Source organism: Sarcophilus harrisii, chromosome 4 (assembly GCF_902635505.1).
Source record: "Sarcophilus harrisii chromosome 4, mSarHar1.11, whole genome shotgun sequence".
In the NCBI taxonomy this organism is placed as follows: Eukaryota; Metazoa; Chordata; class Mammalia; order Dasyuromorphia; family Dasyuridae; genus Sarcophilus; species Sarcophilus harrisii.
The window spans coordinates 339,386,143-339,413,471 of record NC_045429.1 but is presented as its reverse complement, the minus strand read 5'-3'; the positions used below and the strand labels follow the sequence as shown (position 1 = coordinate 339,413,471).

The window sequence follows — 27,329 nt, the reverse complement described above, 5'->3', positions numbered from 1 at the left end:
CTGCGGCGTCTCTGGTCACTGTATCCTGGACGGAGGGTAGCGGTGGCAGCATCGGTCCCACGGATACGAGGAGGTCGCAAGGGCAGGAGCGCGGCGGTGTCCGGCCTCCAGCCGCCTGACGCTGTGCTTGGCAAACGGATCTCCGGCCGTTAAACGGCCGTCTTGTGGAGCCGCGCGGAGCCTAGCGGAGCGTCAGGGCGCGCGCCCGCCGCCGGAAGCCGCCTCCTCCCCCCGCCTCTTCGCGCGCCCCTGCCGCCCCCCTCCACTCCCTACACCTCTCGGAACCATGGCCAAGAGCGGAGGCAAGGGCGCTAGCCTGCGCGATAAGCTGGACGGCAACGAGCTGGACCTGAGCCTCGGCGACCTCACCGAGGTGCCCGTCAAGGAGCTGGTCAGTGTGGGCGCCGCCCCCGGTCCGAGCGGCAGCGGGAGTCGGGCCCCAGGAGTCGGGACTGGACACGTGTCACGCGGGGGGCTTGGGTCCTCCCTCGCTGGGGCCACGGAGGCCCCCTCCCAGGCCCGCCCCGGCTTTTCGGGCTATGCCCCTTCTCCAGTCCCGGCCTCAGTTTCCTTTTCTGTACAGTGAGGGGCCGAGGCGCGCTGGGGTTCTCGGGCTCCGACTTACGGTCATGGCTCCGAGACCTCAGAGGAGGGAGGATCCCACCGTCTCTCCCTGGGGCCCTGGAGGAGCAGGCCTTCCCGGGGATCTGGGTGTGGCTGGCTCGGGGACAATTGGGAATTCTGCTCTGCCGGCGGCTAGCCTGAGGATTGCCGGACCGGAAAAGTTGGGCTGAACTGGCCTCTCTGTCAGAGTGACCGTCGTTTTCTCAAACCTGGGAGAGCGTTAGGACGGCAAAAGACCTTGGGGATGGGGCTATTCATTATTGCAGATAAGGAAGTGTGAAGCCCCAGGAAGGGCAGTCACTTGCCCCAAAGGTGGGGATAGCAGTATTCGACCTAAAAAACCTGGGTTTAAATCTTGGTTCTACCACTTGTTAGCATTGTGTTTTTGTGCAAGTCACTTTACGTTTGTAGGCATCTTGTGCTTTAACTGTAGATGGAGTGGATTAGGACAGGCTAGTGACCTCCAGAGTTGCTTTTAACTGTAATATTCTGCAGTTATTTGGGTCCTGTTAGAAGTAAAATATCATGAATTGGAATTTTTTGTCTCCAATTTTAATTCAAAGGCGAGACCATTCTCGTTTCATCCCCAAACAGACTGGAGTTGGCAAATTGGGCAGGAGTTCTTAATGTTAGTTGGATATTTGGGAGAAGATGGGGGTCATAAACTTAGAAAAACATTATATTTCCATTAACCTTTCATGGAAATTTAGAGTTACCTTCAATTTCGAATTTTGGAAAACAAAAACAGCTTTATTTTGAGAAGTGACCTTTTTAAGCTTCACTTGACTGTCAAAGGTGTTCAGGCCAAAAAATGTCAAAAATCCCTGGGCTAGCCAGAAGAAGGGGTGGTTCTGAAGACTTTTTAAGATGTATTTCTTATGAATTGTTTCTGAAATTCTTAAGATCTCTTCTATTATCCAAGTTTTCCTTCACTGTATGCCCTATAGCCACACTTTGCTCTTAATGTAATTTTATAAATAACTGATGACTGGTCTCAGTTTTTGTTCTTCTTTTTGAACCCCCCTCAGCATTTCATTCTGGTTTCGTGCTTTTCTAGCTCATTACAACTCCCCTATTCCAGAAAATACTCCAGTAGTACATAGATGTCACCAAGTATCCTGACCAAATATGGATTTTACATTTCTCCTCTGCTCTTTTTCTAGGCTGCTCTCCCAAAGGCTACTGTACTGGATCTGTCCTGCAACAAACTGACTTCATTACCGGTAAGCTCTACAAAGGACTCTGGTTCTTCTTGGAGCACTTGGGGGGGATGTTTCTTGCTTCAGGCTGAGGGATTTGCTATGGGCATAAATACTTGGGAGAGCCAATGGCTCTATTCAAATATATGGAGGCTAGTAGTTGGTTTTGGGAGGAGAAGATTGATAAGGATAGTCTTTATTTCATTATTTTACTGAATATATGTAATATATAAGACCCTGTGATATATTCTGAGGAAGTATACAAACAATAAAATATTTTCTTTCTTCATGAAAATAGTGCTTTGGAAGCTTAGAGAAATTTCTAAGAAATTACTTCTGGCTTGCGTGGGGATAGGGATAAAATATTCAAACTTCTGCCCTAAAAAGCTTACATTCCAATGGAGATGATAAATGGGAGGTTTTAGCTGCAAATTGAATGAAAAAGTCCCACAGTTCTTAGGGTGCAATGCATATGATAATGCCTTTTTAATGTCCTTTCTACTGGTAAAAATTATTTTGAGATTGAGAGATGTAATTTGCATTAGGGCTTTCCATGGTAGACAGGTGGAAGTTGGAGAGAATGATCATTTCAGGTGAACTGCACATATATAAAAAGCAGAGAGTCTTAGACCATGTATAAGAGGAGAGGAATATGGTTTTTCCGTGTGGAGTGTATGTACACCTGTATGTGTGTATATGTATGTGAAGAAAAATCTAAGGAACTCGGGTGTCTGTGCTTTTATCTCTGGAACTAGAGGCTAACAAGTGTAGAAGGAGGGACATTGGGGCCAGCAGAGGGTGTCTCTAAATGATTTATGATTTAAGTCATTAAAGCTCCCAGTTTGAGAATTAAAACAGATTACTAGTTCCTCTTTTGGGCAGATTCAGCACAAGCTATGCATGAAAGCCATTCTTGGGAACTGGCTAAAAAACTAAGAGAAGCAGTAGGGATGTGAAGTTTTGAAAGCTAAGAAACATACTCAAGAGGGAAGTTTGGATTAGGTCAAAAGCAGCCATATCTTAAGACACCAAAATTAAAACTGTCAGAAGCATGGAGTTTGACATCTACTATGTTTGAATTAGCATATTTGGAAGGCTCTGGGCAGTATGTGTAGGTTGTAAAGGGGGCTTAATATGGGGGCTCTGGAAAGAAAAGTTGGGTACAAATCAGAGAATATTGAAAGCCAGAAGGAACTTTGAAGTTGTTCAGTTCTGAAGATTTTTGAGTATGAATTATTTTATGATTAGAGTTTTGTGTTTTGGAAGATTCATCTGTTATCATGTAAAGGGGGTTTTCTTTTGAAATAGAGAGGCCAGTTAGGGTACTGAAGTATAATTATCACACCTGAACACTGGCCATGTTAATGAATGGACAAAAGAGATCTTGTGGAGGTAAAAACAGAATTTGGTGATTACAGGTGGCAGATAAAGGAGGAAGGAGTCAAAGATGGTAGATTTTTAGTCTTTAGAAATGATAATGAAGTCCTGAAGAGAAACGGGTTTTGCAGGGAAATTGACAAATTCCAGAACAAGAGAGGCTTGTCATAGAATGGCTTAGGCTGTGGTTGGTTTTTTTTTGGTGGCATTAAGACTCAGGGATATGAGATTGAGTGGATAAAGCTCCAGATTAGGAGATTAAAAACCTGGGGTTTAATCCTTGCTTTATCTACAATGTGGGCAAGTCACTCATTCTCTTTTTGCCTCAGATTATCCCTTTGCAAAGTGAGGAAAATATTTCATGCCTCACATCACTGAGGAGAATGGAAACAATTTTGTGAATCGCTTTGAGTTCCTAGGAAGAAGGGTATTTTAGGAACAACATGCTTCCTTGGTGGGGACAGGAAAGGATTATTGGGCCTTGGACTCATCTCTATGGCCACTAGCTCATCAGCTGCCCAAGTAAGAAACTATAAATTTGAGACTAACCACTTTTTGTCATTCCATCCAGTCTGTTACCAGTTCCTTTTGCTTTGTACTTCACAACTCCTCTCAAATCTGCCATTTATCTTCCATTCCTATAAGTGCTAACTTAATTCAGGTCCTGGTTGTCTTTTATCTAGTTAACGCCAGATTTCGTGATCACATTTAGCACTGACCCGATTGTTATTTCAAAAAAAAAAAAAAAAGTTGAATAAGTTTTTATTAAACATCTTTTGCATACTTTAATCCTTTAATCCTTTAATTAGGTAGGGAAAGGAGGGGGAAGACATGAAAAATATAGTCCTTGCCTTCAAAGTATACTCTAATTGGGAGATAGGACATGTACATGTAAATTCACAAAAGAATGGAAAAGACAGTCCTAAAGATGCGCTAAAATGGGGCTACAGGGAAATAGGCACCATACTGCATTGCTGGTGGCACAGTGGTGTCAAATTTTTTTGGAAGTCAGGATGAAAGTATACAGCAAGAATTACAACACTAATCACCTTTAAACCAATGATTCCATTGATTTAAGTTTTATCTTAAAAATACAGTGAAAAGTTAAAAACCTGCTTGTACAAAAATACAGCTTTTTAATTGGCAATGGGCAAAAAATACCTACAATTGGACAGTAGCTGAACATCTACGATTAGTTTACTGTCAAAGTTGTCTCTCACTTTTTCACTTTCTCAAGACTTCATGATAACTGCTCATTGTATTCTAAGTCAGGATCAGGATTTGGTAGCACTGGAAAGTATTTTAAAATAATCAGTCCTCTTATTTTACAGAGAAGGGAACAAAAAAGGGAATAGAAACAAAGAAAGTTTTTGTAAGCTGTGGAAAGGCACCAAAAGTATTGATTGTGCCTTGGGAGAAAATTCAGATTGGAAAAATAGGATGATAATTGAAATAACTTCAGGTTTTCCTTGGAGCATTTATAGGGTAATGGGCACTCTCAGGGTGTGTGTGTGTGTGTGTGTGTCTCCTACACTGTAGTCAAACTTGGTAATTTGCTATTATCTGAATAAGTATCTTATGCAAAATTTGTCTGAATCTGTTCTTGAAGAATTCATCTTTTATGAGCACTTTTCCATATTCCCACCACTTTCTCAAATTGGCTATGCTCTCTCCCTCCTTTATATTTATATCACTGTATTTAAACTTTTCTTATAGGACTTAGCATACTCTGCTTTAAATTATAGTTATTAACATACTTGAGGGTAGGATTGTTAAAAAAAAAAAATTGTGATATGAACTTAATCATTAACCACCGTGAACATCAGTTTATGAAATTTTTTTAAAAGTCCATAGTTTAACACCCTAGTAACAAAGTTGCCCTCTTTGTGTCCCCCTTCTGAACTTCCAATATAATTTTTAAAATGTTTTATTGATGCTTCAGTTTTTGGCACTTAAGTCACTACTCACTAAATTGGAGGATTGAGTTTTGCTTATATTTCCTATTCTCTGCCCTGCCTTCACACCTTAAATGCTCAATGAGTATTGATTATTTGAGTCGGAATTCATGAAACTTTTGAAATTTTACCTTTTCGGGAAGCCATTCTTCTGCATATGTAGTTCTCTTACCACTCTCTTCCCTATTTAATATCTGTTGGGTTATCTGTACTCTTGGGACAGTATCTGATGTGCTATTAAATCACAATAGCTGACATTTAGAGTGCTTTCAGCTTTATAAAAAATTGACACTATAGCATTTTAATTCTCATTTTATACATGTAAAAAGCATCCTGGAGAGGTTAGGTTACTTGCTCAGGATTACACAGATAATAGTTGTCAGCGGCCAGATTTGAATTCAAATTTCTTCAAATTCCACGTTCATGTTTCTTTCCATTATGCTGTTTTAATTTATTGATGATGGTATGGCCTTCATTGACAATATGTGCAAGGGTTTGACTAGGTCTGTCATTGAAATCTCTTTAAGCGTTCTAAATTGTCTTTGGTTTGGGTTCTAGTCTGAGTTCTGTGGATTAACGCACCTGGTGAAACTGGACTTGAGTAAAAATCGCCTGCAGCAACTGCCTGCCGACTTTGGTCGTTTGGTTAACCTACAACACTTGGACCTCCTCAACAATAGGCTTGTCACTCTGCCTGTCAGCTTTGCTCAACTTAAGGTAACAATTCTCCCTAATGCCAAACACTGACAAATATGTCTTACACGCTAGTGTATTATCTCTGAAGAGATTTTGGCAAGGTCTCTTCTTTCCTGAAGAGGGAATTATTTCACATGACTGCCTCAGTCACTTATAACCCAAATTACATTCTTCCTTTTATGTTTATTTACTTTGGATAAACATGTTTGTGAATTCTGGCTTAATCTATGTCTTTGTCTCCCCTTTAGAACTTGAAATGGCTAGATCTGAAAGATAACCCTCTAGATCCTGTCCTGGCCAAAGTAGCTGGTGATTGCTTGGATGAGAAGCAATGTAAGCAGAGCGCTATCAGGGTAAGTATGTGGCCCCTGTATTTCATCTTTAGGTATTCCCTGATTCTTGTGTTCCCATAGTATTATTGGCATCTCTTAGTTTTTTCTCTTAAATCTTTTTTGTTGATTAAAGGGATGAGTTATATATAGCACTTTGCGAATCTTAAAGCAAAATATCAGTGTTGGTTATTATTTAACTTTAGTGTGTATATTAGGAGATAACATGTTCTGCCTTTACTAATATGAAAACTAAAAACACCTCCACAGCTAACTGTCCATCAACACACTCTGCAATTGGTACACAAGGCCACCATCATAGATCTAGGCATTGTGCTCTTCTCATCTCTTAAATCATAGTCTGTTGGAATACATGGGAGAGCTGCTGAAATACATGGGAACTATCTAACAGTGGCTCCTTGGAGGTACAATCCAGAATAGATCTCTTGTGAGAGAATGATACAAGGAGACTGAGAGGCAGTTGCTCTTCTCTGACCTCTCTTACTGAGAGGCTGTTGCATTGTCTCTTTCCTCTTCCCTCTGCCTCCAATTTATCTCGTTCCCAGTCTACAACATCTGTATCAGTAAAGGCTGCCTTGCAACCCCTTCCGAAGTTATGATCCACAGCTGTGGAGGCTCTCGGAGAATTGACCTGTCCCATAACAATCGTTACTGTACTATATATATATATATATATATTATTTTTTTTTAATGTTCGGGATGAATATTTGAATCTTTTAATATTCATGCATTCATTCATTTTATTTTATTTTTTTATTTTTTTTATTTAATAGCCTTTTATTTACAGGATATATACATGGGTAACTTTACAGCATTAACAATTGCCAAACCTCTTGTTCCAGTTTTCACCTCTTCCCCCCCCCCACCCTCCCTAGATGGCAGGATGACCAGTAGATGTTAAATATATTAAAATATAACTTAGATACACAATAAGTATACATGACCAAAACGTTATTTTGCTGTACAAAAAGAATCAGACTCTGAAATATTGCACAATTAGCTTGTGAAGGAAATCAAAAATGCATGTGTGCATAAATATAGGGATTGGGAATTCAATGTAATGGTTTTTAGTCATCTCCCAGAGTTCTTTTTCTGGGCATAGCTAGTTCAGTTCATTACTGCTCCATTAGAAATGATTTGGTTGATCTCGTTGCTGAGGATGGCCTGATCCATCAGAACTGGTCATCATCTAGTATTGTTGTTGAAGTATATAATGATCTCCTGGTCCTGCTCATTTCACTCAGCATCAGTTCATGTAAGTCTCTCCAGGCCTTTCTGAAATTATCCTGTTGGTCATTTCTTACAGAACAGTAATATTCCATAATTTTCATATACCACAATTTATTCAACCATTCTCCAACTGATGGACATCTATTCAGTTTCCAGTTTTTAGCCACTACAAAAAGGGCTGCCACAAACATTCGTGCACATACAGGTCCCTTTCCCTTCTTTATAATCTCTTTGGGATATAATCCCAGTTACTGTACTATATTTCTACTTCACAGGTTAGATAGAATGCTGTGGTTCATACCACTTATCTAATTTCTTAATGGTGTAATAGGGAAATATCTACTAATCAGTGTTAATTGAGCTTACATTTCATAGTGGTGGTTTTAAGTTCCATCATCTCTAATTATTATCTTACATGAACTTCTGTGCTGTGGTTATGGTTAATATGCATTATAACAGGAATTGAGGGGGTGGTAGTAAATTTAAACACCTAAGAGTCTAGCATTCCAGAGAATTTGAACTTTGGCTAACTTCTGCTGATGTGCTTGGCTCTTCTCCAGATCTTTCTGTGAAACAAACACCTGTTGTTTGAATAGTCTACTCATGCATTAAGATGTACTTCCCTTTCAAAGGGTTTTAGACATATTTGAACTTAGCAAGTTTCAGTTCTGTGTCATATAGTCTAGTACTCTTTAAACTCTGGCCCCTGGGACTTGCAAATTGTTTTGAAGAAATTACTTCACTGTATCTGACCTCCTCTGCCTGTTTTTACTGTTTATGGTTAGTTTTGAGATGTCAGGACCCCAAGTCTTGACACATTTCAACACATTTGAAAATAAGTGTCCAATGTTGTGTTTATCATGGTAAATTGTAATTTCCTGCCTACATATGGCAGCAAAATGTGGAAATATTCATTGTATCCTAACATCTAACAGTTCAGATTTTACTCCCTTGTTTCATAATAGACAGTATCTTCTTTAAAAAGGGGGAAAAAAACTTTCCTTACATCTTACATAAGTTTGGAGCGGCCCTTGTTGCTTTCCAATGTCTCAGTTTATCTGAAGCTGATAAGAGCTTTCAGGATGAGGAGTGAAATGGAGCTGTGTTTCAAGAGAATATTTCCTTTGGCCTATATTTTTTTTTCCCACACTACTTTAATGAATTAAGCATCTTGTCCAGCCATGATTGGTTGGGGTGCAAGGACAGGAATACAATTTTCTACAAGTCTCAAATGCTTAAATGATAAAAGGGCATGAAGAAGTTTGAAGATATTGCTTGTTCAACTCTAGGACTTGGTTATTTTGAGCTAGTATAGTTAATTATAAGAATTAAGAGTTCTTTTTTGTGGTAGCAAAAAATTGGAAACAAAAGTACTCATCAGTTGCTTGATAATGGATTAACAAATTGTGGTATGAGAATGTAAAGAAGAATATTATGTAGCTTTAGAAGTAGCAAATAATGGGCAGCTACTTGGTGCAGTGGTTAGAGTATCAACCCTTAAGTCAGGAGGACCTTAAGTTCAAATCTGGCCTAAGACACATAACACTTCCTAGCTGTGTGATCCTGGGCAAGTCACTTAACCCTAATTGCCTAAGCAAAAAAAAAAAAAAAAAAAAAGGAAAGGGGGAAAAAAAAGAAACAGCAAATAGGAATTCAGAGAAGTGTGGGACTTTTGTGAACTGGGGTATGTGTGTATATATTACACAGTTTGACAGTGCAAATATAACAAAGGAAACTTAACACTTTTTAATTTTAATGACTAAGCATGGTCCAAGGAGAGAACTGAGAAAATGTATTTTCTGCCCTTCATCAGAGAGGTAAGAGACCATATACTCCATGTCAGATGTGGTCAGTATGTTGGTTTAGTTTTGCTGAACTGCTCTTTTCATATGTAAATGCTGTAGTACTGACTCTTTGCAGGTACTGCAACACATGAAAGTGGTTCAGGCTGATCAAGAACGAGAGAAACAAAGAAGGCTGGAGGCTGAGAGAGGTCAGTTCCTATTTTTTTTTTTTTTTATGAAAAAATACTTATTAAATGCTTATTATGTACTAGTCACTATGTAAGTGCTAGGAGTACTACATGTGTTATGCTAGTAGTGACCAGGGAAGGGAGTTTTTTTGTTCTGGAAAGAGAAGAAACGGGGGAAGAGGCACCAGGAGATTGGTAGCATGCTAGATGGTAAGAGCTAGATGGGATGTGAAGGTGAGCATGGTCTGGTACCTTGGACTAGTCACTAAACATAGATAGCTATGTGGGCTAGTCACCAATCACCAGGGTTGGGCTCTGGGCTAAGTCTCTGAAGATGAATGGATTAACTTTTCTTGGGATTGGGGATATGGATTTTGAATATTTCTGATTTTAAGACTCCTTCCAGATTTTTGTCAAGTTAATCATTGGTATCTTTAGCAAAAGTGATATTTTCTGAATATCAAAAACTAGAAAGCAGCAGGGTAAGTAGAAGTAGGTAGGTGATTCCTCATCCAGCTTATGGAGAATTTTGACAAGTAGTTGTGGGATATATATGTTTTAGCATATATAATTACAGGCATTCTCTGATACATGGACTTTCTAATTTAACTGTTCCTTACATATAATAGAGTGCTGCTATGATAGGGGATAGGTTCATTCTTCCTTACTGGCAGGACTTTTTGTTGCTTGGGGTGGCAGGATTTTGGTAGAGACTGAAAGATTCAATATGTTTCTGTGGATCACCTTGGAATTTAAACATTATTGTTTCTGCAGAATAAAGTGTTCTGTATTCCAGGGAGCCAACTTAAACTTGAAGTGATTGGTTCATGATTTAAGGATTGTCTGTTGAAATATTTTGTGCTGGTCTCTACATGTTAATTGTAGACCAGAATTGTAGCATAAAAGTTATCCCTTGTCAGATTTAACTGTTCATTAACTTTACTTTATAAATCAGCCTGTCTTTAATTTCCCTCCCACTAGATGGAGTTCTTCTTGGAAAATGAATTAGATAGGTTTGTAGGAAAAACATAAGGGACCTCAGATCATCTGATCCAGTCATTACAATTTACAGAAATCCTGAGGCTTAGACTTACTCAACAAGCAAGCATAAAAATGGCTGGGCTACAATTAAAAACCTATACTGTTTCCATTATGGCAGTGTAGGGAAAGTAATTATTTCTTGTACTCTTAGAAATAGAGAAAAAGCGTGAGGCCAAGCAGCGAGCCAAGGAAGCCCAAGAACGAGAAGTGAGAAAGAAGGAAAAGGCAGAGGAGAAGGAACGTCGGAGAAAGGAATATGATGCTGTCAAAGCAGCTAATAATAAAAAGGAACAGGAGAAAAAGCCCAAGAAGGAGACACATCAGCCTGCAAGTATGTTATCACAATTTTGCAGTGAAAGTGATAGCTCAGAATTGTCTTGTGTGTTCAGTGTCAGGAACTACATCTGTTAAGCTAATGAATTGTAGTTTGGAAATACCATAAGGGTTTGTGCCTTAGGAAATAACATTTTCTCTGGTAATCCAGACCAATGTGTCCAAATTCTAAGTCAGTCTCTGACTTGGTGTATTTTGTGTAGGGAAACTTTCATCATCAAGATTATATGTAAACTTTGCTTTAGATTACTTTTTTTTAAAAAAAAGCCAAATGAGGGGAAAGCTGCATCTGATCCTTTTGAATATGTCCAAGAAACAATCTTAAGCACTTTTCCTGTTACTCCTTTCTAAAAAGTGTTACGAATGGACTAGCAGAATGTGATTCTGGTATATTTCTGAACAGGGTGGGGAGGATCTGTCCACTAGAGCCTTCTCTTTTCTAACATGCTTTGTTATTCCAGAGGCCAAGTCTGGTTCCCGCTCTGTGAAGTCTCGCCCTCAAAAGCATTCCTGGTCCTGGGCTTTCTTAAAGCTGCTGCTGATGGTACTCCTCAGTGCCACAGGAGTTTTAGTTGCCTGTCAGGTGACGGATCTACAATGGCAGCCTTTCTGCATCAATGTGAACACCATCTATGAGAATGTTGTCCATGGGCTTCGTAGCCATGAGATCCTGCAGCGAGTCTTACAGCCAAACTCTCAGCAATAAGTGTATTATCAGCTTTGGCTGCCTCATCATCTGTGGAGCCAGGATTCCTATGGAATTGTCTTCTGCCAGACACTACCTTTTATAGCATTGGACCTATTACTATATCATCACCAACTGGCAATTAATTGGTACCTGAGACACCCATTTTTATGTCCTAGGAGATCCATGTTAGAACTTGCCTCTGTTCCTTATGCAAGATTCTGTTCCCTGTAGATTTAGAAAACGAAAAGGGGTGGGGGGGTGGGAGGAGCAGTAGCCTGCATACCTAAAGGAATAAGCTAAAGGGGAGTACACAAACGTTCCCCTTTTCTAATCCAGGTATCCAAAGCTATGTAAAGGTGAGGCATATTTTTACTAAAAGTCAGCTGTCTCCACATTTATATTTTTGTATGTCACAAATCTATCCATAACTTCCTGGGCCAGGATCTCGCTGACAACAAAAACCAGATCAGGAGGCAACAAATGCAAAACTCACTGTCTGAGATAAAATACCTATTTTTCTTTTGTATCAGACACTAAAGCAATTTGGTACCTACAAAAATAATGGATTTTTTTAATAGCTGGATTATGGATCTTGGCAACATATAATGTCCAACCCCCTGATTTTGTAGTGGCATAATTTGTGATAGCCTGAATCCAGCTGTCCTAATCCAGTGTTGAGAAACTTTTCAGCACATCTATATAAACTCAGGAGCCTAGATAGGAACATGGCCTGACTTTTAGTACTGAAGGAAGAAATCTTTTACTTCTCAGTGGCAACCTAGAATTAGTTTTTATATTCATGCAGACTTTTGCATTCCTGCCACTTCTAAGAAAACTGGGACCACCTAAAGGTTCTAAGTAGAGGCAAGGCATATCAGGAAAAAACCTTTTGTTGCTGTTTGATGGAGGGCTATTATCTGCAGCATTGGTCATTCTTAATGGAAATAGATGCTACTTTACTAGAGCTAAGGTTTATAAACCAAATTCAAATTTCTGTTTTCCTGCCTCTTAATAGCACAGCCTTTTGATAAGAGGCATCAGCAATACTGTGCAAAATTAATTTTTTGCATATTAACAAAGCCAGACAGCCAGTTTAAGCTAGACACAGGGGGTTAATTTTGCTTTAGGTCTTTTTCTCAGGGAGAAAGGAATTATTGCCCCTTGATGATGCTTATTCACTGGAAAAATATCTGATTAAAAAAAAAAAAAAAAAACGCCTCCTGGGATAAGAGGAGGATATTACCAATTCCAAGGACAAAACAAGTATTTTAGCACAGTGATGTGGAATTGCCTACCTGTCAGGGCTCTCCTAGCATTGAGAAAATGATTTTTTGTTCCTATTTTCACTATTTTTATTTGAAACACATGTCATGAGTGGTAGTAAAAAATGACTATAATATTTTTTTTCCTTCAGGCACTGGGACCATTTCTATAATTACTTTATTGTATAAGCATATAACTAAGCAAGTATACAGAGTTATACAGTGGATCCACCCCTGCCCAATTGATAGGGATTTCCATTCCATGTTGTGATTTTCTAAAAGGTGAGGGGATTGGTTATAGTGAGCAAGCCCACAGACAAACCCACCAAGAGCTTTAACTCTCCATTTCAATCACAATTGTTAGAATTTCTTAAACTTTATAATGGACTGTTTTTAGGTTTTTATAATTGTTATTAAAATAAGTGTCTTGTGGGATATCTTTGATCCATTTGCATGTAGATTTAACTTTTTGCCTAACTTGATGGGTAAGGAAGAATTCGATAAATTGACAATGGGGAACAAGTTCTCTCTAGATTACCCTCTTGTATAGTCATGCTAGCTTCCTTCAAGAAGGGGAATGATACTGAACTGACAGGATCACTGCTCCCACTTATTTCTGTAAGAGGATACTAGAGTGCTTTCAGCCATCCGTTTTGATTAAGAATCATTCTGAGACATCCAGAGAGAGATCTGGTTGCAAAGTGGTCATCTGAAAATAGATGCGCCTAGAGAGCTCTGGTCCAACCCGGCGAGAAGTAGATGTTATACCCTCCCCTCGGCGCACCTGGATGTCTGCAAGCAGATTGTGACGTTCTTGCTCAGATAAACACTTCTGATATGCCTAAAAAAAACCAATAAATGTTGTCAAAATACCTTTAACAAATTAGCCCTTTACCTCAGTGGCTGAGAGCTGCAGCTTCTTTTTTTGGAGGAAAAAGCAGCTCTGTTCACAACAAGCTGGTTTTTGCCAAGCTACAACATGAGTATCCGTCACCCCATTTTACAATGTCAGTGACATTAACAAGGTCACATGGATAAAAGTCAAGATTTAAAATCCTACTTTCTAGTAGAGAATGAGACATTTCATTTGTGAAGTTAAAAGGCAGGTTGTCAGCTTAAAGGTGATGTCAAACTTAAAATGTAGGATGCTACAATGTATTTGGCTTACTTGTAGGAGGAGCCGAGGTGAGGGATAGGCAGTTACAATTGCATTGGCCATCTCCAAGCTAACTCGGTTTAGCTGCTGAATCTGCCGCCTCCAGACCAGGGCAAGTCCTTTACCAGAGCAGTCCACCTTCACCCCTCCAGCCCAGTCACTCGCCAGACAGAAGGAAAAATTAGTGCAGTCCCGAGATTTCCTACAAATGACCCAAATGAACATAAATAACGTAGCTCAAAGGAACAGTGTGTAAAAAGCCATCTTTTCTCACCCAGCTCCCAAAATATCAATTTAAATCAATCCCAACAGAACTGATTTCCATAATGCTCCATGCCCACCATGTGACATCAATACTGAGCTTATCTTAGCATACATACTAAATAGCTTTAAATTTTTGTTATTAGGCACACTGATATAAATGGGCAGGTTGGGACTTGGAAGTCTTGCTCTGAAAAGATTTTAATTGTACTGGGGTTGGACTACAGAACCTCAACTACATCGTGGGAAATTTTGTCCAACTCTCTTCCAAATAGATGATGAAAAGAATGTACTTAGAACATACAAGTGTATTAACAGGGACTTCAGGTTCTCTCCAACAAAATCCATCAATATAAGTATTGCTGCTCCAGTATTTGGTATCCTGCTACCAACTAGGGGAATTTTCCATGCATTTTTACTACTACTGGGCTTATAAGGAAGGAGCATTAAGTCAGCCTGGGCAGTATCTTCATCTTCAGTGGTCCTCTAAGAGCACTGGAACCAGGATCATGGGAAAGGGATGTTTTCTTTGAATACAAAAATATGGATAGGCCCAACCTAAAGTTTGTCCTTACTATATTACTTACTTGAAGGGTCCCTCAGCCACAGCCTTGGTGAACATACAGATGAAGTCAGCCAGCTCCTTCCAGCTCTTCAGGATTCTAATCTGGGCTTCTGTGTGAAGCTGCAGCTCCACCAAAGCCTAGAAAGCACATCAACAATGAAAACCTGGGGCACAGAAAGAAATAAAAACGGTGTAGGCAGCCTATTCTCACTGTCACTTAACATGATTCAGAGATCCTGTTACCTAACCAACGCTCAATATAGATCCTCAGGAAGTGTGGCAAAAAATTCCCTTTTTATATTGCCTACCAATAAAAATGGGTGTCCACTTGTTATGTGACAAGCTCAGGAAAGAGGCAGCTCTACTTACCATTTCTATTGCTACTCTGGACAGTGTTGGAGTGAATTCTGTGTTATTTGATCTCTTCTGATTTACCTTCCCTCTGGCTTGCTCTCTGTTCACCATGACTCCCCGTTTTTGCCTCCTTGGGGGTTTTGAAGAGCTAATAAGAAAAATGAAAGGATAGCAGCTCTAGGCCTAGTTCTGTTCAGTGGGAGTAACTGAGAGGAAAGTCCCTACTTTATTGGGTAGAAGAATACCATAAGAGATGCAGCATGTACATTATTGATGGATTTTGGTTAGGGAAAGAATTTCAGTTCCCTAGCCCTTAAAAATTACCCCAGAGCAAATCCAAACCTAAAATATTTTTCCTGTTCCACGACTGCCAGTGAGAGTGTTTTCCCCAGTGTCCTTGCTGTAACCCAAGTTACAAAGCTCTGCAGAGTTTCCTTCTGTTCAGGGTTGTCCTAAGTAAGAGTTAGGAAATGGTAATTAGTGTAATTGCAATAGTGACTTCAGCTGTTCCTAAAGGTATTGCTATTCCCAGTCAGCCAACCTGCTTTGAGTTGGAGATCATTGTCATAAACTCCTTTTCCTGGAGCAGCACCAGAATACTCGGCTCTTCTGTCAAGTTTCCTTCTCCAGTCTGTCAAGAGGGAGAGGATAGTGAATATGCAGGGATTGGGAAAGAAGTAGAATGTTGATGTAAGTTTCTGGGAGACTACCTACCCAGAAAAGTATCATCTGTCAAGATTATATATCACATTAAACTAAATATAAAGGCATACATCATGCTTAAATCTGGTTGTTCTAACATCTTAAGTGCACAATATGCATTCATGTTTTCAATAACAGACACCACTTAAATCTTTGTGGTCTCCCTATGCAACTATAATAGCCACTGCTTAATGACAGACACCCCCAGCCCCCACCCCCACATACACACACAACAAAGCATCTGGGCTACTGGTATCACTAGGGGAGGTATAGTTCTTGTTTGAATGCGCCCAGAAATTGCCTACAGCTTTGCCAAGTCCTTTAGAACTCAGATCTCCAGGCAGTCAATCACCTCTCTCCTAAATCTCCAAGAGGCCCTCTCAAAATGTTACTCTCCAAAGACAGGATTTTCAGCCTTTACAATGGAGTGAGCAGCTGTCCTAAAAGTAGAGTGAGAGGAATGATGCAGCTGTATTAGCTACCTTCTTAGTCCCCTGAAGTTCTAAAATTCTAATATTTTGTCTTCAACCAAAGGTTATGGGGGGGGAAGTCACTATTTTTTCTTTTGAAATGAAATTTCTCCATCTTAGAAATTTTATAAGCCGAACTAGACTCATATACATAAGCTGATTTTCAAGGCTACAGGACTTGTTACTGCTTGGAATTAGATCTAGATCAAAACTGATTCTGCAACACCTGAACAGGGAGATTCTGGGAGCTATCTCAACTGATAAAATTGAGGGAGGCCACATTTTCCACTCCTACAGTGATAATTGTATTTTGTCCCAATTAATGAAAGTTCCAGATTTATAACTTCTAATCATTTCACTACCTGAAGAAAGTATGAAGTACTGCCTTTTGAATGGCTCTTTACATGCAACTCGTTAATTTTTTTGGTGCCATAACAGTATATGAAAAGTGAAATGGAAGTATTGAATTGGTTGGATGAAAAAAAAATTCCCACATATGATGGAGTACAGTCATATAGAAAATCCCAGGATCCTCATAATTAAAACAACATTCCATGAACTGACTTGAATTTGGTAGCGAGTATAAATAAATGTATTCAGTCACAAAGTCCAGGGGGAAAGGTTTTGTTTTTTTGTTTTTGTATAAGCAACATTATTTCTTCAGAAAGCCCTCATACTCAGATATTGGAGTAGAGTACCACCTGGTAGACAAATGACAATATATTCCCCCTTCTGGTTTATTGCATGCTTTTTCTACTGGCTAGAAAAAAGCAAGAGAATGAGCCAGGTGTGGATGAGTGTAGCTAAAGCAGAACCAGGGAGCCTATACCTGGCACTTATAACATCTGTCATATTAAAAAAAGGAGTATGGAATAGCTCTTCAAATATATATACTCTTCAAATCCCAGTGACTGAACTATAGATCATCATCCAAACTCCATTCCACATACCTTCCACTTTACTATTTCTTATTCCCATGCCCCTCAATCCTCCCACTTCAAAGTTTCATTGTGATTTCACCCAGCTCTTCCACTGTGTCTTCTGAAATGCCTTTTCCATAGACAACAAACTTTTCCTCTTTTAGTCCTTCCATTTACTAGTTTTTCCTGAAACCTAGCTCCCTTCTGATGAGATAGCCTTCTTGGGCACTCTTCAATCATTCTTCTCAGTGCTGGTTAAGGTAGAGGAGGAGGAATAACCCTTGCCACTTCTAAGTTCTCCCACTTCCTCCATCACTCGATGTAGCTTTGAGATTCATGCGATTCATATAAACTGTCCCCTCAAAATCCTGATAGCTATTGTCTAGTGTCCCTTCTCTCAACTAGTTCAAAATCTAGCTTATAATTTCTCTTCGATTCCTACCCTCATACTAGGGGACTTCAACATATGTATTCTCTTTCAAATATCCTACTACTCAATTCCTCAATCTATTCACCTCTCATGAGTTACTCTTCTATCTCACCTTAGTCACACACAAAAATGGTCATACGCTTCATCTTGCCATCACCCCCAAATGTACCAAAGATTTTGAAATCCCTCCACCTAACCAAATCTACTGGCTCTTCAACTCTCCCTGTCTTCCTTTACATAAGCCTACTGTTCACCCACACTGTGACCTTCAATCCTTCTCAGTTCTCTCCCAGGCTATCTCACCAGCACTAGCCACTTCTTTCTCTTCTCCCCACCTTTACCTTTGGTGAACCAATTTAACCTTTCACTGTCCTCTTGAATCTCTGATTATGCCCAGTCAAGGTTCTTCCTTGGGTCACTCCTATCATTTCTATCCAAATGCTACTGAATGAAGGTGGAGAAAATCATACAACTGTTCTGAATGGATCCACTACAAATTCTTGTTACACAATCTGAACTGGGCCCTCACTGCTGCTGGGCAATCCAACTCCCACTCTCCACACTGGCTCTTCTAAACTTTTTCATGACTCTGTTTCTCATATTCTTAATTGAGAACCTTGCTTCATACTTTGCAGGAAAACAAACAAACAAACAAACATTAGAAATGAGCTCCCTTTTCTCCCCTCTTTTTCATGTCCCATCATTCAGATGCCTTCTGCATCTGCAACTCTGGCTTCCTTGATATCTGTCTCATATGATAAAAGTGGCCTTCCTCGTTCTATTACCTCTTCTACTTGTTCAAGCACTTACATTCCATCCTAACTTCTCCAAAAGATTCACCACTCTGTCATCCCCACCTCTTTCATTTGTTTTAAATCTCTTTCTAATGGTTTATCCTCTACTGTTTCTCCCATTCTAAAAAAAAAAAAAATACTTACTTGATCCTTCCATACCTTGCTATTGTTATATGTTCTCTTTTGCCCTTTTGCCCTCAAAAAAGCTATCTACAATAGATGCCTCCTTCCTTCTTTCATACTGACTTCTCTGACTTCCTTTAACTAAAATCTCACCTTCTACAGCAAACCTTTTCTAATCCCCTAATCCCCAGAGAAACTCTTGATTATTTTCAATTTATCCTGTATGTAGCTTGCTTTGTATATATTTGTTGTCTTCCCCCATTAGATTGTAAGCTTCTTGAGGGCAGGAACTGTCTACTACCTTTTGTATCCCCAGTGCCTGGCATACAATAATAATGTTTATTAATCATATATTTTATAAATGTTTATTGATTCAATGACTGAAGAGGCCGGAAGTTTGTAGGTTACAAACAAATCCAGCCAGCAAACAACTTTCACCAAAGTAGACCAGCTACTCATTTTTTACATAACATTCTTAGAAAATTGACAGAGGCACTGAGAGGGTAATTAAAGGTTAAGTGACTTACCCCATGTCACATAGGGAGAATGTCTGGGGTCATATCAGGTCTACCTGATTGAGGCCAGCTCTCTGTCTACGTACCTTTCTGAAAGAGCAGAGGAAGGAAAAGAGGGAACAGGAGGCATGATGGACCCCAAACCAGAGAAATAATGTGACAGACTAACTTGAGGGACAAAAGTTATTTATGATAAAGGACTCTGGGAAGAATACATAAACTTTGGAAAGGCCTTTACCTGAGACACACTGGCTCTCCTCTTCCAAGTAATGCTACATGGAACAGTCTGTGCCTCGACTGCACAATGACACTCCATAGATTGCAGAGCATTGAGGACCTGACCACCACCTTCAAGCTGTAAGAGAGCTGCAGCAAATTGCAAAGTGCACTGTCACTGTAGGATCAGGAGAATAGGCAATTCAATGTGAAGTGAAGAAAAGGCAAAAATACCTGGATCTAATACAACTGTGATGTATTTCAGACACTCCTCTGGCTTCTGTGCTTTTAGCATATTGGCCAGTGCTTTCTTCCTCTCTCTCTCCTGCTGTTTCTTCTCAGTTTCCTTCTGTTTTGGAGGCGTTTGGAAGGGACCCTGCCAACCTTTTCCCCTTTCCTTCTGAGTGTATTTGGTTTTTTTCTGGGGAGGAGAAAGCACTGAGCTTTCCTCTATGGCTGATAAATTTCTACTCTGCACTGGGAAGGCAGATGAGAAGGCTGAAAGATGATTGCATGATTCTTTTGAAGCATCTTTTACTGAGGAAGAGTTAAAGAGAACAAGGGCCTTTGGAAAAGGATGTTCTTCGCATTTACCTGCTGTTCCTTCTTTGTGTTGATGGCCCAAAGCACATTTAGCTTGGGAGCTTGAATCATGATGACTTGATTCTTGTGCTTTAGATAAACTATTTGTTATTCTGCACTGAAGTCTCTGCACCAGAGGAATAAGTTCCCCTTCCTCTTCACTCTCACTACTTAGCACTGTAACTGGCTCTTTGGGGGAAACAGATCTGGCTGCCTCTTGCACTACTGGCAGTTCTTTTGACCCTGGAGATAAAGAGGAACATTCAGCATCTGAGCTGTGGACCACAACTTGGCTGCTCTTTGTTAAAGATGGCTTCTGTTTCAGAAAGGTAAATGTTGGTAACTCCTCAGAGTCACTCTCACTGGTATCCAGTGGTATCTTCTTCAGATCCATCATTAAAATGCCTTCAAGCTTCCCTGCAAAGAGACCACTGTGAGGGAGATACAGAATATAGTGTCTGATTCATTCACATATGAGTAAGATCAGTAATAGGATCCCATATACAACTTTGTATTGAACACAGAACTTTTCTTGCAACCAACCTGAGAAACTGGGCAATACTAGTACTATTCGCCCCCATTTTACAGATAAGGAAACAAACTCAAGAAAGTTGAAATAACTTTCCTCACATTCATATAAGTTGTAAAAGCATCTGGATGTAAATCTTTTTTTTTTTTTTGCTAAGGCACAATTGGGTCTAAATGATTTGCTCTGAGTTACACAGCTAGGAAGTGTTAAATGTTTGAGGCCAAATTTGAACTCAGCTCCTCCTGACTTCAGGATTGGTGTTCCATCTACTGCACCATCTAGCTGTCCCTAAATCACTTTTTACTAAATCAAATGAACCTCTTCTAATCATGGAGTGTAATGAAAACCACAATTTAAAGGGGTAAGAAAGATACCTATCCTATAGACATTTTTTCTTCCTGAAGAGCTAGTGAGCATCAGGGGAAGGCCATAGTGGAAGCCTTAAAGAATGAATGAATGTGGTATAATGGAATGAGCACTCAACTTGGAAGCCACCAAACTTGAGTTTAAATTTTGACCCTGTTACTATCTCCATCACTTTTGGTAAGTTATTTCACCTTCCAATTTGAAATCCTATCATTTTTGGCTTAGTGTTGATTTGTTTTATTTAAACATGACATCATGACGGTGTTATTTAGAAGTGACAATGATTTTTTAAAAGTATTAACATAAAATTTTTTTTTTAATCCTGTAATTTTATGACTGAAGTCATCATGAGGAGCAAAGCAGTAGCAGACATCAAACAGGTGAGCTGGGAAGTTAGGTGTGACATTATGCAGACTTGGTTTCAAGTTCCAGTTTGGCTGTGCCATCTTGGGCAAGTTAGTGTATCCGAGTTTCCTCATTTGTTAAATGAGAGCCACTGGAGACTTTGAGATGCTGTTCATAATTTAGGCCTCAAAGGGATCTGAAAAACCATCAAATCAAAACTCTCTATTTAGAGGGAGAAAAGTGACTGGCCCAGGATCTCATAATAATTAAATACCTGACAACATCGCGACTCCCACTAAGTTGAGTACCTTGTCCACCAAGATCAGGCTGCTTCTTACTTGGAACCTAGTGCTCTTTTCAAGATGCAAGTGGAATTCCAGTGGAAAGGGATTACTGGATTTGGAATTACCGCGCTCCGTCAAGGACTAATGCTTCTCTGAAGAAATGGACTACTCAGGAAGTCAACCCACTACCAAAAGTCTCCCTTACCAGGCATAGAACGGAGCCACCCTGCCACCCCACGATGCTTGCGCTTTGCTCTTTAGAGCCATCTTCCAGTGTGCCTGGCAATCCCTTCCTTCCTTTTTTCTTGCACAGCGCAAATCTACGGCTGCGTATGGCAATACTCCCTCCCCTTCCACCTAAATTCCGGACAGCTAGCCTTCTCTCCGTTTCTAAATCCCAAGATTCAATCTCCCGACTCTGTGCTTTGTCACGGCCCTCTCCCTCGCTTGGGATCCCTCCTTACCTCTATCTCAGAGTCCTTCCTTTAAAACGTACTTCAAGCATCATGTTTTGCAAGATTCCCACCCAACAACTAGCACCTTCCCTCCTAAAAGAGTTTGCACTTAAATACTTTGTATCGCTAATGAAATGGACCAAATATGTATTATTTATTATGCCGCATGCATCCAGAACGTTCTCGCCGTCTCCTCCGTCGGTGAAAGCTTTTTTTGAACAGGGATTGTTTCCTTCTTTCTATTCGGGTCCCCAGCGCTGCGAGGCAGGTGTCCCGCACGTAGTAGGCGCTTCATAAAACGCTTGTTCTGTTGGCCATAAAACGCCTTGTTTTTTAAAGCCTTCTCTCGCTGACTTCTCCCAGAGATGGGACTTCCTCACTCTGACTACCCTCAGTACACCGGGGGGGGGGGGGGGGTCTCGTGTCGCCTTAGCTCTCCTTACTTCCTGGGAACAGCGAGGAGAGGGAGGGGGGAGGAATTGAGGCTGTGCATAAGAGAAGAAAGTTCCCCGCTCACCTGAAGGGTCTCCCGACTCCGTACGCGCGCAGACGTTTCAAAAATTCCGAAATATCGCGAGACCCGGAAACACCGCTACCGGAAGCGGAAGCGGGAGATTTTTTTTAGAGAGTAGCCATGGCAGCGTCGGCGCTGTTGGCGTTGCTGGCGCAGAAAACGGGCCCCGTTTTGGCGAGGGGAGCGGGTAATTTGCTTTGGCTCACCTCCTGGGGAAGGGGCTGATGGGGTTGCCCCACGAGGGCCGCGACAGGGGTTGAGGGAGCCGGGATTAGTGCGGGCCACGTCACCCTCCTCACCTCAGGAAGGACGCGGTCACGGGTCACGTGATTAATGGGCGAGAAGCGCTGCCCTAGTGGCCCTCCGTTACCTCCTCCTTTCTGGTTGGGGGGCGGGAAGGGGGCGGGGCTTGCGTAGCATCTAGATTTGAGGGGGGCGTTCCTGATTTCCTCACCCTATGAGCGCCGCTGTGTTGTGTGGCTGCCGGGCCACGTGAGGAGCGTTGTGTGCAGCGTGGCGTGCAGAACACCGAGTACAGTCTGCAGGGAGGGGGAGAACCGCGGAGATAAAAGAGCGGGCGATGTTGGTCCGAGAGAAGACTTAGTGGGAAGGATCACTGGCTTTTATTGCCGAGTGCAGGGCTGCATACAGCGCCGGCTGTCTTACCTTTTTATTTTTTTATATCCAGGGTGGAGCTTTGCATGCTGGGTAAGATGCAAAGTTTGGCTAAGGCACCGAAGGTTATGTTTTCAGTACTTAATGGGTTCTCTAGTTACCAAATGAAACGCAGATAGCACCAGGTAGTCTCGAGTGTAGTCTAAGTGGGATTCCCTGAGGGAAATAGGAAGAGCCGCCTTCTTCTAGGAGATATTTGAGTTAGGCTTGAAAAGATAGTTCTGTAGATTTGCATTTTTTAAAGAGGCTTCCTATATCAGTGCATATTGGCATATTTCCCGCCATTTATAACCTATAACACCTAGCAGTTACGGGACTTGCCTCAGAGGTGGAACTTGAGCCCAGGTCTCTTTCTGATTTCTGATTGCACATTAGAATTCTCTACCCGTTATCTCATTTCCCTAAGTTAAAGGACATTATAAGCCTATTATAAGCTAAAGAAAGGCATGAAGTTGGGTAGATCCAGGGTTTGGGGAAATGGGGCCAATATGTGTTTGGCTGTAATAACAAGAGTTTGACTCCTTCTAGTTATGCGATAAAGCTGGAAAGACAGGCTGTGTCAAGACAGTGGGGTATCCAGAATACTAAGCAAAGTAGTTTGTAGTCACTCAGACCAGCTGACTGAAGGCTAGATATTATAGGGAAACAAGTTAGTTGTCATATAACATAACATAAAGGATTTTCTTACAAGTGGAACTGTTTTGTGAAGTAAAAAATTCATTGTCCCTGGAAATATTCAGTCAGAGGCGTGTGAGATGGGTTTTATAAAAGACATTCCTACGACAGTAAAAGTTTAGATTAGACCTCTAAAGTCCTTTCTAACTCCTAAGATTCCATAATTTTGCCTAGCAGAAATTTTCCATGCCTCACTATGGCATCTCTGTCTTTAACCCCTCTCTGGTAAATAGCTTGTTTATCCCTGAGGCCTCACTGGGTCTTGGTTACCTAATATATACCTCTGTCGTTGGAAACGGCACTGGAATTAAAAACAGGACCCTGGGTTTAACATGCTGGCTTACCTTGGGTATTTCAATTAAATTTTGTAGAATCAAGAAGTTAAATTAGATAACTTCTGAAGCAGGAGTTCACAGTCAAAGGTTCAAAAAATGTTTTGCTGACTCTATTTCAATAGAATTGGTTTCTTTTGTAACAATGTATTTTTCTCTTTTTAAAAACATTCTTAGAAGGGACCCATAGACTTCACTAGATTTCACTAGATTTCTGGAGTCCTTTATAGAAAAAGGGTTAATTAACCCCTGTTCTAGAGAGATTCATAGAAGCATAGATCTAGGAAAGGGCCTTAGAGCTTTCTAGCCCAACCCCTTATCTTAGATAAAAGGAAACCATGATCCAAAAAAGCCAGAGGATCATAGGATCCAGTACTGAAAGGAACCTTAGAGACTTGAGCATAATTTTTCAACATTGACCCTAGGAAAGGAAAGAAAAAATAAATAATTAAAGACTTGACCAGACTGTTGAGGGAAATTATCAGCAAGGTTCAGAAGCGCTGCTTCAGGGTAGAGTTCACTCCTTAAACTATGTTTTACTGGAGATGCAGCCAAGGCTTCTTTATTCTGTAAAACTCGGTTTATACCAAAACAGTTTGGGAGAGCTTGGGTTTAGACCAGCTTAATGGCTGCAGACTGAACTAAGTGATCTAATTCTTTTCTTTCATAGACAATTTGATCCTAAAGAGAGCTCCTTATGTCATTGAGATTCTAAAGACTTAGCCACCTGAAGAGTTCCCATATCTTCTGCCTGCAGTTTCTAAATGTCTTTAATACTACAAATATTTGGCTAATAGGGAAAGAGAGTTTATATGATTATATATGTATATCACAAATTGCCTTAAGGAAGAGAGAAGGGAGGGAGGGAGAAGAATTTGGAACTTAAAATTTAAAAAAATGAAAGTTAAAAGTTGTTTTTATATGTAATTTAAAAAAAAAAAAAAAGACTACATATGATTCTAAATAATCAGTAACTGTATCTAGGGACCCTGAGGTAATGATTACCAATATTGAGTTTGTGATATAACACTAAAGAGGTCTCTATATTCAGGGTGCTGCAAAATTTCCAAAACAAATTATTTTAAATTAATTTTTATTTTAAAAATAATTGTCAGCACTTATAATGGTGGTGGGAAGAGAGTCACAAAATCAAGCTACTCCAAAAAGATTATGAATTCCTATATTAGGTGTTGGGAGAAGGAAGGGCCTAAGACCTACCAGTTTGAAACAGCCAAGAGCTAGAGGTGAGGGTTCCTTTAGACAAGGCTATACTTTTTAGCTTAAAAAGCAATTAATTTGTTTTTGTGTATGTTTTGTAGGGTTTTCTAGATGGATGGTTCAGTGGAACCAAAGTGGGTAGCTCTGTGGGTGTCCTTTGGCACTGTTGTCTCTCTCCTCATTCTCAAATAGTCTGTGTTCTACCTTGACAGGGTTGGATGTACCCAGAGTACAGGGTGTTTATTTTCTTTTTCTTTCTGTTTATAGACTCCCTTTAGTGTTTATGCTCCAGACAATATAAGGAATTGGTTGTTTACTGTCCAGGAACAGCCAAGGGCCACAGGACACTCCCTGAAAACTAACACATTTGGTGCCATTTCTGGATCTCCTAACAGACTACTACTCCACCTACTGCCCCTTCTCAACGCTGTAAATGCTTTCTTTGAGACATGGTTTCTCAAGGGACAGTTGATCTGTCTGGGTTGCTCTCCCCCTGAATAACATTTCTTGTCATCTCTCTACAGTTACTGCAGGGCTGTCTCCCCCTCAGGTCATGGTTGCCTCTGTTAGATACGCATCCAAGAAGACTGGAGGTAGCTCAAAAAATCTTGGCGGGAAGTCACCAGGCAAACACTATGGCATCAAGAAATTGGAGGGTGAGTGTGTATTTCAGGGTGGTCCCCTCTCTATTCACCCTCTTGTTTTTCTGAAAGAAAATGATGAAAGCCCCATGCTTTGTACTATGAGCCTAGCACATGAGGGTCCTCTTTGGAGCTTGCCTTTGGACAAGGCATGGGGACTCAGATATGACTGGAGAAGGAAATTCTCCATGTGAGTGATTTCAAGTCACTATAAAATACCACACTGTGGCAAGTTCAGAAGCTGAGTTAAAACACTTAGGTCACGATGTAAGGATTCATCATTATTCCTTAGGAGTCTGAATTAATGCCTCTTGTAACCATTCTTCCTAGTGGTTCAATGTTTCAGGGCCCCCCCTGAAATCTTTCTCTGTTTTAGGTCAATATGTTCATGCTGGTAACATCATTGGAACTCAGCGTCAGTTCCGCTGGCATCCAGGAGCTCATGTGAGTTTCCCTTTCGGCCTCTCCTTTTCTTCATAGGACCTGCTTTCCTTACTTGAGTTCAGAGTATACCCCTGGTTAGTTTTCCTGTATGAAGTAGGTTTTCCTAGACTTAGGGAAAGATATTGTTGAAGGAGGATAAATTGGCTATGTTTTAAGAGTTAGCACTTCCTTTCCCATGGTAATTGAACATGCTTTACAAACCTAGCCCTTGGTGGTGCTCACTTTGTCCATCTGTCACATTATTGGAGACATTATAGAATCAATGGCAAGGCAGTAGAAGGGAAAGAAATTCAGGCATTAGAAAACAGAACCTGAAATTGAACTATCTAACTTTCTAGTATCTCCCCATTCCCATCCTAAAGTCTGCTTCCAGTGAATAGAATCATTATGGAAGGTATTCCCTAAAGCCCTAGGGATTTTTTCATTTGTCCAGAGATATCCTAGCTATTCGGCTGATAAGATTTTGTGTGTTCCAGGTAGGACTGGGTAAGAACAAGTGTCTATATGCCCTAGAAGAGGGCACTGTCCGCTACACAAAGGAAGTATATGTGCCCAGTCCCAGCAGTCCTGAAGGTATAGACTTGGTCACCCAACTGCCCAAGGGTGCTGTGCTCTACAAGACTTTTGTCCATGTTGTCCCTGCCAAGCCTGTGGGCACCTTCAAATTGGTGGCTATGCTCTGAGCCTTTTGACCATGTCATTGGTTGAAAATAAAAGTCAAAATGCCAGAAGGAGATCAAGCTAGATGCCATGGAATCAGGGTGGAAACAAGTCTCCCTGAGAGAGTGAGTTTGGTTGACTGCAAACACAGAAGAGACTATATGAAGCAACCAGCCAAGGAGTAATGAGGGTGGATTTATTTGAGGTCCAAAATAAAATGAGTTCAAACCGTGAGTTCATATCATTTGAAAAATAAATCTGGGTAAGCTTGGATGTACAGAAGACTTCAATTCTTAGGTAGTGAGTAATGGAACTATTGAGTTCCTTACCATACTCCAGTTTCACAAAGTGGACCTAGAAATGCCCTCTTTTCTCT

The 27,329-nt window shown here is 40.6% G+C and overlaps 3 protein-coding genes across 6 annotated transcripts; 2 read left to right on the top strand and 1 right to left on the bottom strand.

Annotated features, from left to right (window-relative positions):
- Positions 1-200: 200 nt before the first annotated feature.
- Positions 201-13,606, top strand: LRRC59 (leucine rich repeat containing 59). Its single transcript, XM_031966368.1, has 7 exons — positions 201-391; positions 1,788-1,847; positions 5,714-5,872; positions 6,100-6,204; positions 9,352-9,424; positions 10,596-10,775; positions 11,239-13,606. The coding sequence occupies exons 1-7, from the start codon at positions 287-289 to the stop codon at positions 11,481-11,483; spliced, it is 927 nt and encodes a 308-aa protein (XP_031822228.1). The 5' UTR covers positions 201-286; the 3' UTR covers positions 11,484-13,606.
- EME1 (essential meiotic structure-specific endonuclease 1) lies at positions 12,830-22,403 on the bottom strand. Of its 3 annotated transcripts, XM_031966367.1 has the most exons (10): positions 22,312-22,403; positions 21,804-22,101; positions 19,468-20,232; positions 19,256-19,383; positions 15,605-15,694; positions 15,406-15,515; positions 15,079-15,211; positions 14,732-14,847; positions 13,896-14,085; positions 12,830-13,568 (listed from the first exon to the last, which is right to left on the bottom strand). In XM_031966367.1, the coding sequence occupies exons 3-10, from the start codon at positions 20,210-20,212 to the stop codon at positions 13,392-13,394; spliced, it is 1,689 nt and encodes a 562-aa protein (XP_031822227.1). In that variant the 5' UTR covers positions 20,213-20,232; positions 21,804-22,101; positions 22,312-22,403; the 3' UTR covers positions 12,830-13,391. The 3 variants fall into 3 exon arrangements, with proteins under 3 accessions (XP_031822227.1, XP_031822226.1, XP_003768217.2); XM_031966366.1 differs by lacking the exon at positions 21,804-22,101 and having other exon boundaries at positions 22,312-22,388; XM_003768169.4 differs by lacking the exon at positions 22,312-22,403 and having other exon boundaries at positions 21,804-22,189.
- MRPL27 (mitochondrial ribosomal protein L27) lies at positions 22,390-27,226 on the top strand. Of its 2 annotated transcripts, none has more exons than XM_003768146.3 (4): positions 22,390-22,495; positions 25,733-25,864; positions 26,226-26,293; positions 26,770-27,226. In XM_003768146.3, the coding sequence occupies exons 1-4, from the start codon at positions 22,429-22,431 to the stop codon at positions 26,974-26,976; spliced, it is 474 nt and encodes a 157-aa protein (XP_003768194.1). In that variant the 5' UTR covers positions 22,390-22,428; the 3' UTR covers positions 26,977-27,226. The 2 variants fall into 2 exon arrangements, with proteins under 2 accessions (XP_003768194.1, XP_023358079.1); XM_023502311.2 differs by lacking the exon at positions 22,390-22,495 and adding an exon at positions 22,843-23,016.
- The last annotated feature ends 103 nt before the right edge of the window (positions 27,227-27,329 follow it).

Excerpts from the sequence above, each read along its gene's own strand:
- LRRC59 (XM_031966368.1), top strand. The coding sequence starts at position 287 with ATGGCCAAGAGCGGAGGCAAGGGCGCTAGCCTGCGCGATAAGCTGGAC. Across the intron at positions 5,873-6,099 it reads TCAGCTTTGCTCAACTTAAG|AACTTGAAATGGCTAGATCT; the intron begins GTAACAATTCTC and ends TCTCCCCTTTAG. Across the intron at positions 6,205-9,351 it reads GTAAGCAGAGCGCTATCAGG|GTACTGCAACACATGAAAGT; the intron begins GTAAGTATGTGG and ends GACTCTTTGCAG.
- EME1 (XM_031966367.1), bottom strand. The coding sequence starts at position 20,212 with ATGATGGATCTGAAGAAGATACCACTGGATACCAGTGAGAGTGACTCT. Across the intron at positions 15,516-15,604 it reads TGATCTCCAACTCAAAGCAG|GACAACCCTGAACAGAAGGA; the intron begins GTTGGCTGACTG and ends ACTCTTACTTAG. Across the intron at positions 13,569-13,895 it reads CACCTCGGCTCCTCCTACAA|GCATATCAGAAGTGTTTATC; the intron begins GTAAGCCAAATA and ends GGTTTTTTTTAG.
- MRPL27 (XM_003768146.3), top strand. The coding sequence starts at position 22,429 with ATGGCAGCGTCGGCGCTGTTGGCGTTGCTGGCGCAGAAAACGGGCCCC. Across the intron at positions 25,865-26,225 it reads TGGCATCAAGAAATTGGAGG|GTCAATATGTTCATGCTGGT; the intron begins GTGAGTGTGTAT and ends TCTCTGTTTTAG. Across the intron at positions 26,294-26,769 it reads GCTGGCATCCAGGAGCTCAT|GTAGGACTGGGTAAGAACAA; the intron begins GTGAGTTTCCCT and ends TGTGTGTTCCAG.